Source organism: Nothoprocta perdicaria, unplaced genomic scaffold, assembly GCF_003342845.1.
Source record: "Nothoprocta perdicaria isolate Ctin4 unplaced genomic scaffold, notPer1 scaffold_3, whole genome shotgun sequence".
Lineage (NCBI taxonomy): Eukaryota > Metazoa > Chordata > Aves > Tinamiformes > Tinamidae > Nothoprocta > Nothoprocta perdicaria.
Window position 1 is genome coordinate 3,771,827 of NW_020455532.1, and position 13,233 is coordinate 3,785,059.

A 13,233-nucleotide genomic window follows, 5' to 3' on the forward strand; every position below is an offset into this window, starting at 1 on the left:
ATTTGGCTTTAACATACTACTATTCCTTTCATTCCTCATGCTCACAGCTAAACAACTGTTTTCTAGGTGTTGAAGGACTGTCAGAGGGTGATTTTACTCAAGAGCCAGTATCTAGTGAAAGATCACCTGGGCTTCAGGAGTCCACACCAGAAAAAATGGAATCTTTGAACTTTGTGGAAGGAATCTCTCCAAGCAATCTCTGTCCACAAACAAAGAATACTCAAGCTACACATCTAAATCAGTCCCCTAGGGCTATTGGTCAGAATTTAACCTTTAGAAACAAAAGTTTCTCGTCTGTTTTAAATGCAGCATCTTTGGTAAGAATATCAAGTTAATATCCTTTTTTTTTTCATTATTTGTGTTTTAAATGAAGCAGTTCCATTTTTGGAAAGGCCTTTGTTTTCCACCCATATACCAGACATAACCAAAATGCTATTCCCAGATTTTTACTAGTTCTAAAAATGCCAGATAGATACTGCTTGACACACAAGCAATTAGTATTGGTTGAGTTTCACTGAAAGAGACTTGTAATTGTATGGGGATTTTAAGTGATCTATAGAAGTTAGCATAATCTGAAACTGGTTTAAATTGGTTTCTTGTATCCTTCTCTGAAGGATGTCAAGTTCTGAATACCATGTTTTTTTTCACTCGTCTCTTGAATGAGTATCCCAGGAAGGGAGCATTAAATAGAATACATGTAAAATTTTCAAAAAACAACTTATCAAAGGAGGATTTATATTTCAAAAAACAAATTTGGGTAGTATTTGTCAGTCATTCAAAGCTGTTCTCATGTTATGAGCAAAGCAGAAATTATGCAAATACTATTGTGCAGCATGAATATTAATTAGTTTTTTCCCCAAAAAAGCTTAAATTGGAATTCATTTGGAATTTCTGCAGATAGAAAAAAGCTTTGCAGTTGTCTCCCATTCGTAGTGGGAGTCCTTTGTGGAAAAGTATCTTTTTTTATCTCATCATTTCAATGTATTCTAAATATTTTTTCTTTTAATCTTTCAGTTAAATACAGTAGTTCATTATTGTTTCTTAATCTTAGTTGTAGTACACTTTTGCACATACCTTCTCAATTATGCCTTTGTTATTTCCTAATTTTTAGCTCAGCTTAACTCCCATAACCACATACAAAGGTCTCACTGGAAAGCATGCAGAGGGATCAGTATCTGAAACATGTGAGGCTAATGAAGATTCAAGTCTTAAGCTGTGCTCTTCCGAGAAGCGTCCTCTTGAAAAAAAAGTACAAGATATCACTAAACCTATCAAAAGTAAAGAAGTACGCTAATATTTATAATATTTTATAATATTGTAAGTCTGTCTTGCATATCTTTAACTTTTTTCATGTGGATAAAAAGAATTGAGTCTCAATAAGACCAATTATAATTAGTATGTTACAAGGTAATATTTTCTTTTTGACTTTTAAAAACAAAACAGTTTATTTATAAAGAACTATGACATCCTCATGCAGAAGTTCTTAATGTGGAAATGTGCTATCACAGTGTTACAGTACTTAATGAAGAAATTATTATTGTACTGACAAATGAACTACTGTACCTTYGTACCAATTTTCATGAATATTTGTTATGGCAAAACACCAGCGCTAATGATTCCTTTAAGAATACTTTTTATCTTCAAACTAAGAAGAGGTAGACTTTATTGGTTGCTTGACCTTTTGTTATCATTAATTGTTAATGTGATGAAGAATTTATTTTTTCTTTTATATAACAAGATTATGTAGAATTCACTTGGTATTTTTCCTTGCTCTGGTTATGTTTGTAGATTAAAGAAAAGCAGCATAAATATGGGTTTCTGATGAAGACTTCTACACTGTGGAAGCTAATATGCATTGACCTTTCTTTTAGGATTCTTTGCCACCATCTCCATTATCTATTTCCAGTGGAAGTAAAGTACAGTCCTGGTGTGAAGAACCTTGTGGCCCCATACATGAGTCTGGTATAAATGTTTAATTTTAGACAAAAGTCTTCCTTTGTAATATTTAATAAAAGTGTTTCTTTGGCATGCAAGTATCACTCAAGTATTGGAATCCTATTCTCTTTTATATTTTTCATTTTTTTATTCCTTTCCTAAGTTAATGTTATTTTTTCACATCAGTCTTCATGTTTTCGCACTTCTTTAAATACTCTCCACTATCTACATAAACTGAAAATGTGCCTCCAAAATACAGTTTCTCTATAATATGAATTAGRTGGATCAAGAAGCACTTTCGCTGATAATGAAACAGTGGGAAATTGGGTTATTGGGGAAAATAGAGTTTGGTATGAGTGATTTTATTTAGGAAGCTATTTTTGTGTGGACCAGTAAGCCTTCTGCTTCGCACTGAATTGCATCGTTTATTTACTAGAAGTACACATACCTATTCAACATGCCATCTATAAATGCAGTGCTCACTAAATTTTATATGGAACTCCACATAAGGACACCTGCTCTTAGACTTTTCATCTGAAGGGAATAAAATCTCTTGTCTTTCAGTGGTATTGTTTTAAATAATCCTAAAACTAAACATTGTCTTCGTGTTTGTTGAAGGGCCAAGTGTGCAAATGTTTCTCAAACGAAGGTACCACAGTGATACAGAAAGCAATTCTGATGAAGTAGAAACAAAAAAGCAAGAGGAAAAGAAAGGAAACAAAACAATAAAGATGCAGCCTAGAAAATTATTTAAACCAAATGATGATACTGCTTACAGAGGTTAGCTGTTGAGTTAAAGTTGTTTTTTTAGTATAGTTGTGCAAAAAAAAAAATTAAAAGTATGTAACTATAAAAACATAAGTACTTGAATTGTCTGTAAAAAGTCAGAAATTCGATAAAATAATATCGAAACAAATGAAAATAAAAGCCTATCAGCCACTTAATTGATGAAACTAAGCTTCATATTTTAATAGCAGCTTGATGGTTCCTGGTATAACCAGAGACAAGATGATGCTTTTGATGCTTTTTAATACTGAAATGTGACTTTTTTTTTTTTTTTTTTATTAAAGTATCCGAAAGCATATCTACTCTATCTGTAAATGATCTGCCTCTTTTGGATGGAGAGAATTGGGGACCTGATTGTTCAACTATCAGTATATGTCAGAAGCTTCGAGCAGAATTTACTAGGAAAATCCAGGCAAGGCATTTCACATACAATATTAATTGTATGTTTAGGTACATACAAATATAACTTGCATTAAAGAATTTGGTTTAAAGAACACGGATATAGCTAAGTGCATATAGAAACTTAAGAAATTGCGGATTTAGGACTGTTTAAACCTTTTTCAATTCCTACTAGAAAATCGCACTTTGTTTTTGTGATCTGCTTTATTTTTTTATCTTCTCTTGTGAGAAACAAGCTTATTTATTTAAAGTAGTTACTACATTTTGGTTTTCAGTTGTTCAACATTGTGAATTTAACTTAGAGAAAAGGAAGAATGAGCCCAAATCATGCTTTCCCTTATGCAAGACAGCTGCAGACACACATCACATGCTAGGTTTCCTGAAAATAGAGGAAGTATACATTAGGTTTTTTAGAATAATTTATATTCTGCTTTAAATAGATTTTTGACCAAAATATGAACTTATGTTTATTAATATATCATTAATAAATAGCTTTTTCTAAAGGATAAGGAAATAATGTAATAAAGATTGTTTTTGCTGTGTACCATCTGGGATATTAAATAATTACAGTGCTTAGTATATTAATAGGTTTTTGTTAAAATAATCTGAAACTAATATTAAAACATACTCTTCTAGAGCCGATCAAGGAAAATGGATTATTTCACTAAGCAGTCATTAAGAGCTGCCCACCAGCATTTGGCAACAATGAGTTTTCAGCTTCATGAATGCAGGTCTATTTCAAAAGATTAACTTCAAAACACATTTTAGGTGCAACAAATACATTCTAAATGTAACTTACTTTGTTTTGATAGGATCAGGCAGCTGGACAAGTTCCATTTTGCTATCACTGAGGAGCTTGAGAATTTTGAGAAAGATTCTCTGTCTTTGAAAAATATGGAAAAAGAATTCTCGGTTTGTACTTCATTTTAGCATGAAAGATGTGTTTTTTCACATAATATTTAAATTATTAATTTTAATTAAAAATATATTTATCTTGCTTCACAGGATGTGGTACATTAGGCATACAAGATGTACCTATATACACTAAGTCAGATTTTAAATAGTTGCTTTCAGATGTCCAGATTGGTTTATGCCATGCCCTTGGAATTTCTACTAGGCCGCTTCATATATATATATATATATATATATATATATATATATAAAAATTAGATTGAACTACTACTTTTAATGATCTGATATTGCACTTAATAAATTTTTTTAATGTGAACACAGGACTGGATTTTTTTTCCTCTCTCAAGGCACGCTTTGGTTTTATTTTAACAGCACTTAAACATTATGGTTAACATGTTATGGATATTCTATTCAACAATTTCGAAACTGTACTTTTTCCATGAAGATGAACCTCCTGAAGTACCTCATGTTGCTGAAATAACATTTTCTCCTGCCCCCACCCCCCCATTTTTTTTAAGCGTGTGCGGTGACTCTGTATGCCGCTAACCGTTCTGTATTGAGTCTGAGATAGCAAGTTATTAGTTGTTATTGAGTTTCCATTTATACAACTTTTTTTTTTCCTACTCATTTTCTTCTTTTTGTTTCTTTTTGTTCTAGAACTTTTGGAAAAAACACGCACATACTTTTATTACATACATGAAAAATGAGCAGCAGAGGTTAGTAGATTTCATTAATGCTGGTTTGAGATTTGTGTTTTGTGTTTATTCATGTTACGAATTGGGCCAAGGATTACTTTCTGTGATTGCTGTCCTCCATAAAGAAGAGAGAAAAGCTATGTGGCTTTGAAAATGTAATTAGTATCCAATTAAATGTCTACTCATTTACTGCAATATCCCAAAGTAATAATGACCGTAATATTTATTCATGCTTTTAAGTGGTAATATGCTACAAATAAAGGGATGCATGTTGTGCATGGTTTATCTATATGTAGCGAAATAGTTTGAACTGCATTTCATTTCCCTAGGATTCAGATTCTTAAAACTTCATTTGAAAAAAACATCTACCACTCTCTTGATTATGAGGAACATATTTTTACTTCTGAGGTATGACAAGCTTTCATTTTTGTGTTGTTTTTGATCATTTTTTAATTTCATTTTATACCAGCAGGTGTTTTTTTTTCTCCAAAGAATACCTTTGTCCCCAGCATAGATGTTTGCATTATCATAAAATATCCGTTAATGTAGCAATATTCAGCTTTTTTTTGGCTAAATTTCACCTATTAGAAGACTGTACAATTATTTGGAAAATTGCTGCGAAGTTTATACTGTATTTCATGGCTTTGTTTACCAGTGTTAAATCGTGTAAGAAAGAACAAATTAGACACAAACCTCTCTTCAGGCTTATACATGTTTGTGCATCTCTTTTTTCTATCAATTATAAACCATTTGGCGGTATAATTACCTTCTTGAGAACGTTTTAATGATTGTCAGCAGGGAAAAAGTGTTCGGTCTATTTTATAGATGCATCTGATGAAAGAAGATATGAAAGGACTTCAAGAGAAACTTCTTAAAGAAATGGTAAATGGAGTTTTATTCCTTTTTATTATTTTTAAGTAAGCATAGATGTTTGCATGTTGACTTACTAAAATTAGTTTTTCATACACTTTCAGAAGAGCAATTGAGATAAAATGCAAATATTTTACATTGGATATTTTATACTGTAAACTGTTCTGATTGAGATAATTAAGATATGGATATATTAGTTCTGGGTCTTAATATACTGAATATTAACAAGGAAAGGAAAAGTACTATATTTCAATTGTATGAATGAAACACACTATATGCTAGAATTATGTCTTTAAAGGGATCTTATTTAAATTTTGTGATAAATAATGCTTTGTGCACAGCAAGAAGAGGAGCTCTTTAATGTTCGCAGAGGACTGCAATCACTATTTCTATCAGAAGACAGAAAATTCTAGTGTAATGATTTCAGATACTTTCCCAAAGTTCAAGGAGAATATAAACCCACTTTTTTAAAAAAATGTAAAATATAATTAGGGTTTTCGGGGGATGGGGAAGAGGGTTGGTTTTGTTTTGTTTTGCTTTGTTTTGAATTTTACAATCAAAGCAAAGTATTGTAATGGAATAGTTCGCTCTAATGCGATTAAAGTCTTTTGTAGATAAGATTTCTTCTCTGTTAGGTTTGGGATTATTTTACTGACTGCTAAAATATGCAGATTTTTGGATTTTTAGCAAAGTGCTATTTTTGAATGGATCTCTATTTAACTAATTTACAGCTAAAAATGGTCTCTTGCAATCCATGTTTTGGGTCTGCATATACAGAATATTTATTTTATCTGATCCAGAGTATTGTCATAAAAGTCCGAGAGCTCCACCCTACTTGTCTGTGATATTAGACTTTAGTAAGAGTTTCTAATAGAAAACAAAATTGTAAAGGAGGTGTTGTTGAACTCTGTTGCAAGTATTTGTATTAAACGTTGTAGGAAAAACTTATCTTGTCTGTCTCCTTTTTGCACAATCATGTCATTGCCATGTTGCTTTAAATCTGTAATAATTTTTCCATTCTAGCAACAGAAAATCTCTTTTTAGCAAGTACTTTATGCCTGACAAGCTGGCAAGATGGCCTAGTATCTCTAACTCAGAAATATATTCTATACACTAATATCTATTCCACGTATCTAGGTTTCACACTCAAAATTTTATCCGTTGCTGTCAGGTGGTAACTAGGATGCTTCCTCTAAATAGCTTAGACATGCAAATTCTAAGCTGATATTTCTCTAATTTCTTTTTTACAGTACAAAAACCTGAACTATGTAGTATTTCAAAGTTTCTAAGCAACCTTTTAGTCTTTATTTGCAATGCTGCAAATACTCTTCATTTTTTTTCAGGTCTAGAACAATACCTTTAATATTTTTCTTTTACGTTCTGTTAAAGAAATGAGAGAAGAGGGATTTACAGCTGATGAAGTAATCGTTGGAGAGACTAACTCAGGGAATGTGCATGTTTTAGAGCCTGTCTGYGTGATGCAGAGCTCACTGTTTAGGATGGCACTACCTAGATGACTCTAGGTAAGCAAGGCAGCATCTTAGTATCTTGAGCTCAAGACTGTCCTAACAGAGCTTTTGAAGGGAGCCTGAAGACGGTGCTGCAAACTTGTCTGTAACTCATTTGATGAACACAGAGTAATGCATTATCCAATTTTGGACTAACAATTCCTCATTTGTGTTATAGCCCTCTTTTTATAATTAAACTTTACAGCATATTATGAGCCTTACTTTTCTCAACATCATATATACTTCTGTCATTCATTCCATTAACCCCTCTACCCTAAGGACTGTCTATAAGTTTTGTTTGTTTGGAAGACATGCAGAAGTTTTCTGCAGAATCTCACCACTGTCTGCATCTTTGGTAATACTTAACCATTTCCTTTTCCTCATTCTTTTTTGGCTTGCCCATGCAGTTTCTCTGTCCCAGTTTCTCTGGTCYGTAAATCATGGACCTCCTGATCTGTCCCTCATTATTTCCGGTAATACTCATTTACTAAAGTTTATTCTCAGAGACAGGCTCCTTGAGCATGTAATCACTTGCTGTCTCCACTAGATGGACCTCATGAGACGATAAAGATCTCTTACTGTCTGAATTGATTTGTTCAACTGTATATGAAGTACTGTTTTCCCTTATCTTTGCAAGCTTTTAAAAAGTGCACTCAATTTCTTTTCTTACTATTTAAGATATATTGGAAAAGTAATATAGCTGCTATTTTTAGCAAGGTCTCATGATGAAATAGAGGAATGCAATTGCATTGTCCAGCCATGAGTCTTTACCCTTGTACCTTTAATTTATAAAAACATTGCCCAGATGCAACAAGAGATGAAGTCTTTATAAATTTTTACTTTTGAAAGTCTTTTTAGTAGTATCTGAAACTCTTGCAGAGATTTTTTTTTCACTTAAAACCATTCYATTTAACTGCAGTCTCATGAGAAACAATTACCTATTATCATTGTATTTCTTTGGGGTTTTTTTTGCCTCTAGAAATATTTTCATCAGTACACTCAGATGCCTCTGGATGTCAAGCATTATTAGAATGCCTTGCTTTACAGTTCTCTTATCAAACCCTATATGCTTTGTTACTTTTCATGGTAACTTGCCTTCAAGAAATCTTTAAACTGTATGTGCACTTTTACTACTAAGAATGCAGGAACTTGTTCTCTACAAATACATTTTTACCTTATCAGTCATCTGTGGTTGTCAAATAGTAGTTAGTAGTTTTTAATGGGAGTGACAGTGAATTTAATTGTCCATAGAGGGCCAGATCCTTATCTAGTATAAAATAACAATCAGGTTAAACCATTTAGGATCTTTTCCAAAACATCCATATTCTGCCAGATGGGACTCCTTATTTATGCTTTTGAAGACTCTGTATTGGTAAAGAAGCAATATGATCTAATGCATACCAATTGCAATCTCTTCCCTTCCCCACAGTCCCTGAAAAAAGCTTAAAGAAACATGTTCATTTCCTGCAATAAGTAGTCATTTAATTAAAGAACAAATTAACAGGATTCAAAAATGCTTGCAGCTGTGTTTGTTAGACATTATATAAAAATGAAATTATAATACATTAAATTAGTTTTTAGAACATGAACTTAAGTGTTTTACAAACTAATTGTGGTTAAGTTCAAAATGTCTTGTCAACGTAATACTGAATGACAGTGTGTCATGTCCATTTATGTCAGAGGCCTTGGAATGGTAAAGCCTGTACATGCACAACCTCTCCTTTTCCAAAATAGACTGCAAAACAGTTTAAAACAAGTGTTAAAGGAGAGCAGTAGGTTCCTCCAAGCAGCTTTACTCCAGTCAGTTTCAGCAGATCCTCCCACTCCACAGGCCATCACTCTTCTGGTTTCAGTGTGAAGAACATCCTCTGGTTTTTCCGTCTCTGAATGCTGCACAGGTTTCATCTGCAGAGTCCTCCTTTCACATAACATCAAGGTATCCTGGACTGAACGTTAGGGAAACACTTCTGTATTCCCTGATATGTGTTCAGCAGCAATATCAAAAAGTAAAGACAGATTCTTCTCAGAAGAAAATTTCTATGGCCTGTGAAATCTAGGAGAAATCAAGAGACATTTTTCAAACCACTTTGAAATTTTCAAAAAATAGAATTCATAAAGACAGTGTTGCATTAACAAAAATAGTGCTTCTTTAGAATCATTATGGTTGGAAAAGATCTTCAAGATCAAGTCCAGCCATAAGTATTCTGTTTAAATGTGCATTAACAGTATAAATAAGTATAATTTTTCACTTGCATGTCACAACTATAGTTCAGTTGCAGTCCTYGAGCTCCAAGGGAATCAATTTGCAATTAGTTTAGAGTGCAAATGCAACTGTATGTGTGGGGATTTGTTTGCATGTTTGTTTTAGGAATTAGGCCACAGTTTGTTATTGTTCGTAGTAATCTATATTGAGCCATGATCTAGTTATTTTATAAGAATTAGCAATGTTGAGCTTATGTGTTGGAAAATATGAAGCACTATTGGTTTAATATGTATTCTAATCTTAGATTCTGTCTGGAAAATAGCACCGTTGCTCTGGAGGCTTGTTCTCCTGGCTGAGATGCGTAATTAAAGCCCCAAACATTTGTAATGTCTTGGCAGTAGTTGTAAATTTTAAGGCTGTTTAATTCTAATTTGGACCAAATTCCAAAACATGTTATTTTAATCCACTAAAACTCCCAGGTAATTTCAGTTGGATAAGTTACCTTTTACACTTCATATGCAGCCAAACTTTTATATATATATATATATATATATATATATATATATATATATATTTTTTTTTTCTATCAGTCCGGTGATATTTTGTCAGAAATACTGATTTTTTTCCCTTGGTCAGAATGAGATTCATTCCATGTTAAGAAGTGGACAGGGAAATAGGGCCTCAGGTGTGACTGAAATTTAACCTTCCAGAACGTGAGACTGGACACCAAGTTTTTAGTATAATGTTAAGCAGCTTATTTTAATACCAAGTGTGCCTGAGAGGGCTCATATATTTGGGAAGAGTGGACAGTGTTCCTAGCAACTCCTAAAATTGTGTTTTAAGAGTAACTGGACTAACTAAGAGGACCTAATAGAAATTATAGGAAATAATCGATCGTTATTTAAATATTTTTTTCGTATAAATGACAAAGTCTTTGTGCAAGTTACTTCAGTGCTTATGGAATCARCTCTTTTGCAATTTTTCCCTCTTTCAAAATCCCAGTGGTTTCATGCTTGTTAGGACTGTGCATTTGCCTTCCAACAGGAAAGGTAGCTGTGAACAGTGTGGGTACAGGCGGCTTTCTAGAAGCACTGGATTCATACCCACCCCTGCGGTGGCCCAGTCTCTCAGAGAGCAACAAGTGTCCAAGCCAGTGACTTGCATTGCTAGACTTCTCTGCCAGTCTCATGACTTCTCTGCTAGACTGCTGTTGAAAAGTGGAGGGGTTGCACTCCTTCCAACTGGACCAACATTTAAGTGCTACTAAAAGCTACAGGCTGAATGCACTATAGCAGATCTATCATGTAGTAGCATCAATCCGTAGATGCTAATCTAAAACAACTCAGAAAACCATATTCTGAATGGAGAGAGAAGTGCTTCCATTTACTTCTGAAATAAAGCTTCCTGTGCATATTCTGTTCCTACATCAATATGTGAGAACAAAATCTGCATATTTAGGACTCAGAGTCTTATTTAGTAGGCAAAAGAAATAAATAGCTGTAGTAAAAAAACCTTACCTTGTCAAGTGTTTGCTTGATGCATGTACCTCCATTTCATTACTTTTGTATTCATTTAGCTCTTTGCGAATTGCTGCCTAGAAATGGAAAAATGACATAAGGTTAACAAATAATTTTGTATTTATTAGCATTATAAACAGCAGACTTAAAGAGTGGAAGAGGAGTTTTGTAATGGAGGAAGAATAGGTACTGGGCACAGTGAGGCAAGCAATGACCAGCAGAGACAGTAAAAATTTAGGCCCCATGCATTGCTGATAGGATGCTGCTCATCATTTGTTACTAAATGCTGAGCTGGTCACCTCTGCCTAGGAGTAATTCTGAAAGGGCTATGAAATCACAGYCCTTCTTGTCATATATTTAATATGATTATAGTTAAAACATAGTAAAGATCAAGAAAGGTTGCCCAGAAATTGGTGAATGGACTTCTATACAATTCTTTTTGCATATAATTTCTGGATAAAAATCTGATGGTATGTATTACAAGTTGTATATATGAACTGGAATTCTCTTATCCCCTATATTCATAGCATTGTACAGTCATAAGGAAAGACATTTTATCTTTGAGTGATAATGATGATAAAAATAATAATGATAATGATGATAAAATAATGATAAATATTCATAATGATAATAATGATAAAAATTCAGAGCTATAAAAATGAGATAATTGCTTAAATGAAAACTGTCGGTGAACAGGAACACACTGGCTTTTACAGATTCCTAAATATTTGGTACTCTCTAATTTAGCTAAATACGGACTTAAATATATACATGTATGTATATTATTATTTTTATGATAGCATGTGTTGATCTGTGTAATTGCTGCTTAACAACTACTCATAACATGTACAGAAGACAGGATGAATGTCCCAGCTATTAACACAGTATGATATACACTATTATATACAGAATATAATGTGTCATTATATACAAAGCAAGTAGAAAACCATGATGATTCATKTAAATTATGCCAGTACCTTATCTGCTGCTGACAGTCTTGTCCATGGTTTATCTGCTCGTCTATCATAGTCCTGTGCTTTAGCCACTTCCACATAATCACTGAATCGAATCAGGATTTTCCTGTCCCTTAGTTCATCAACTGTAGGTCTCTGGTTTAGCTGTAATAAGAAGTTTTGTAAAATTAAACAAATGTTAATAACCTTTTGATAAATTTTCTCTTTAAGGTTTTCAGGATAGGTTCCACTGTAAGAATTTCAGTTTGGGCTTAGCAAGTTATCCTAATATTTGGCTTATAATTCCAGGAGGGATTCCTAGGAACAGAACAATAACAAGATCTAGCTCTGATTTTGACAACACCTTAGATGCAAAGTGAAATATATTGCAGGAGCACAGTGGCTGCTCAGCGGGAGGTCAGCTTTGGCACTAATTGCAACAAAGGATGAGGGATTGCTTTCCTAGCAATATAGCTGCAAAATATAGAGTATGCAGGCAAATATGCATTTTCTGATTTAAGGTTTCTATGTAAAGATCCTATCATTCCTCATGCATCTGAGAGATGTTAGATATTTTTTAAAGTTTGTTTTACTAGATATCATTATCTCAGAGACTGCTGAGAATATAAGCCGAAGTATATTTGTATAATAATGATCTCCGCCATTGGCTGATGTTATATTGTAACTAGTCTAGGTTCTTTCTTTTTTTTTTTTTTGCTAAACTTGTAAAACTAATAGAAAATATTGCAAGATTTTACCTTTCTTGTCAGTCTCTGTTTGATTTCCCTTCTTTCTTCTTGTTCTGTTTGATCATTTCGTTCTGCAGAGAATATTAAAAAAAAAATAATTTTCTTCATCAGGAAGATCAGTGGTTTTCAAAGTTCCATCTGATAAAAATTATAGCACAGAGGAATCAGTAGCTAGTTCTTGTCCAGATTGTTGGCTCAGTACATCTCTCTGGATCTCTGCTAGAATGTAGTTACTTTACAGTGGCCACCAAGTATTTGTGCCAGTTTTCTTTTTCCTATGACGTAGTCTCCAGTTTCAGAATTTTAGTAACCAACAGCAGCCACACCAGTTCTTCAGATAAACACATTTTTGAAGGAAAAATCAAAATATTCCATAGCTAATTACCATTTGTTATTCTTCTAGCTGCTGAAGCAATTATGTTGTTACAGATGTTGAAAAAATGTTGTCAGGTGCTTCAGGGAAAGTATATTCCTGCCTGTGTGACCTTATTCTCAGGCTATGTATTTAGATAGTCACACTGTTTTTTATCTATATATCTATCTATAGCTATCCATTACTTGTATGCTTTTTTCCCCTCTTCTATTCCAAATATGTCACTTAACATTAAACCTCTTTATCCTCAGAGATTTCCTTTTTGTAATGTTCTATTCCAACTCAAGCCAGCTTGCTTTTGTGTGTTGTGCCTATTAACATTCAAGCCGTGAT

The 13,233-nt window shown here is 33.2% G+C and overlaps 2 protein-coding genes across 3 annotated transcripts in view; one reads left to right on the forward strand and one right to left on the reverse strand.

Annotated features, from left to right (window-relative positions):
- Positions 1-6,531, forward strand: part of SYCP2 (synaptonemal complex protein 2) — a 28,050-nt gene extending 21,519 nt beyond the window's left edge. The window contains exons 33-43 of the mRNA XM_026041931.1: positions 67-317; positions 1,112-1,285; positions 1,872-1,962; positions 2,554-2,715; positions 3,006-3,133; positions 3,757-3,851; positions 3,933-4,032; positions 4,690-4,748; positions 5,057-5,135; positions 5,553-5,609; positions 5,939-6,531. Of these exons, the coding sequence (XP_025897716.1) occupies positions 67-317; positions 1,112-1,285; positions 1,872-1,962; positions 2,554-2,715; positions 3,006-3,133; positions 3,757-3,851; positions 3,933-4,032; positions 4,690-4,748; positions 5,057-5,135; positions 5,553-5,609; positions 5,939-6,010 (1,268 nt within the window). The 3' untranslated portion in view covers positions 6,011-6,531. The remainder of the gene's footprint in view (positions 1-66; positions 318-1,111; positions 1,286-1,871; positions 1,963-2,553; positions 2,716-3,005; positions 3,134-3,756; positions 3,852-3,932; positions 4,033-4,689; positions 4,749-5,056; positions 5,136-5,552; positions 5,610-5,938) is intronic.
- Positions 6,532-8,570: 2,039 nt separating this feature from the next.
- PHACTR3 (phosphatase and actin regulator 3) overlaps positions 8,571-13,233 on the reverse strand; it is a 97,687-nt gene continuing 93,024 nt past the window's right edge. For both annotated transcript variants that reach the window (XM_026041930.1, XM_026041929.1), the window contains exons 10-13: positions 12,537-12,598; positions 11,803-11,943; positions 10,826-10,902; positions 8,571-9,158 (exon numbers count right to left, since the gene is read on the reverse strand). In XM_026041930.1, the coding sequence (XP_025897715.1) occupies positions 9,143-9,158; positions 10,826-10,902; positions 11,803-11,943; positions 12,537-12,598 (296 nt within the window). In that variant the 3' untranslated portion in view covers positions 8,571-9,142. The remainder of the gene's footprint in view (positions 9,159-10,825; positions 10,903-11,802; positions 11,944-12,536; positions 12,599-13,233) is intronic.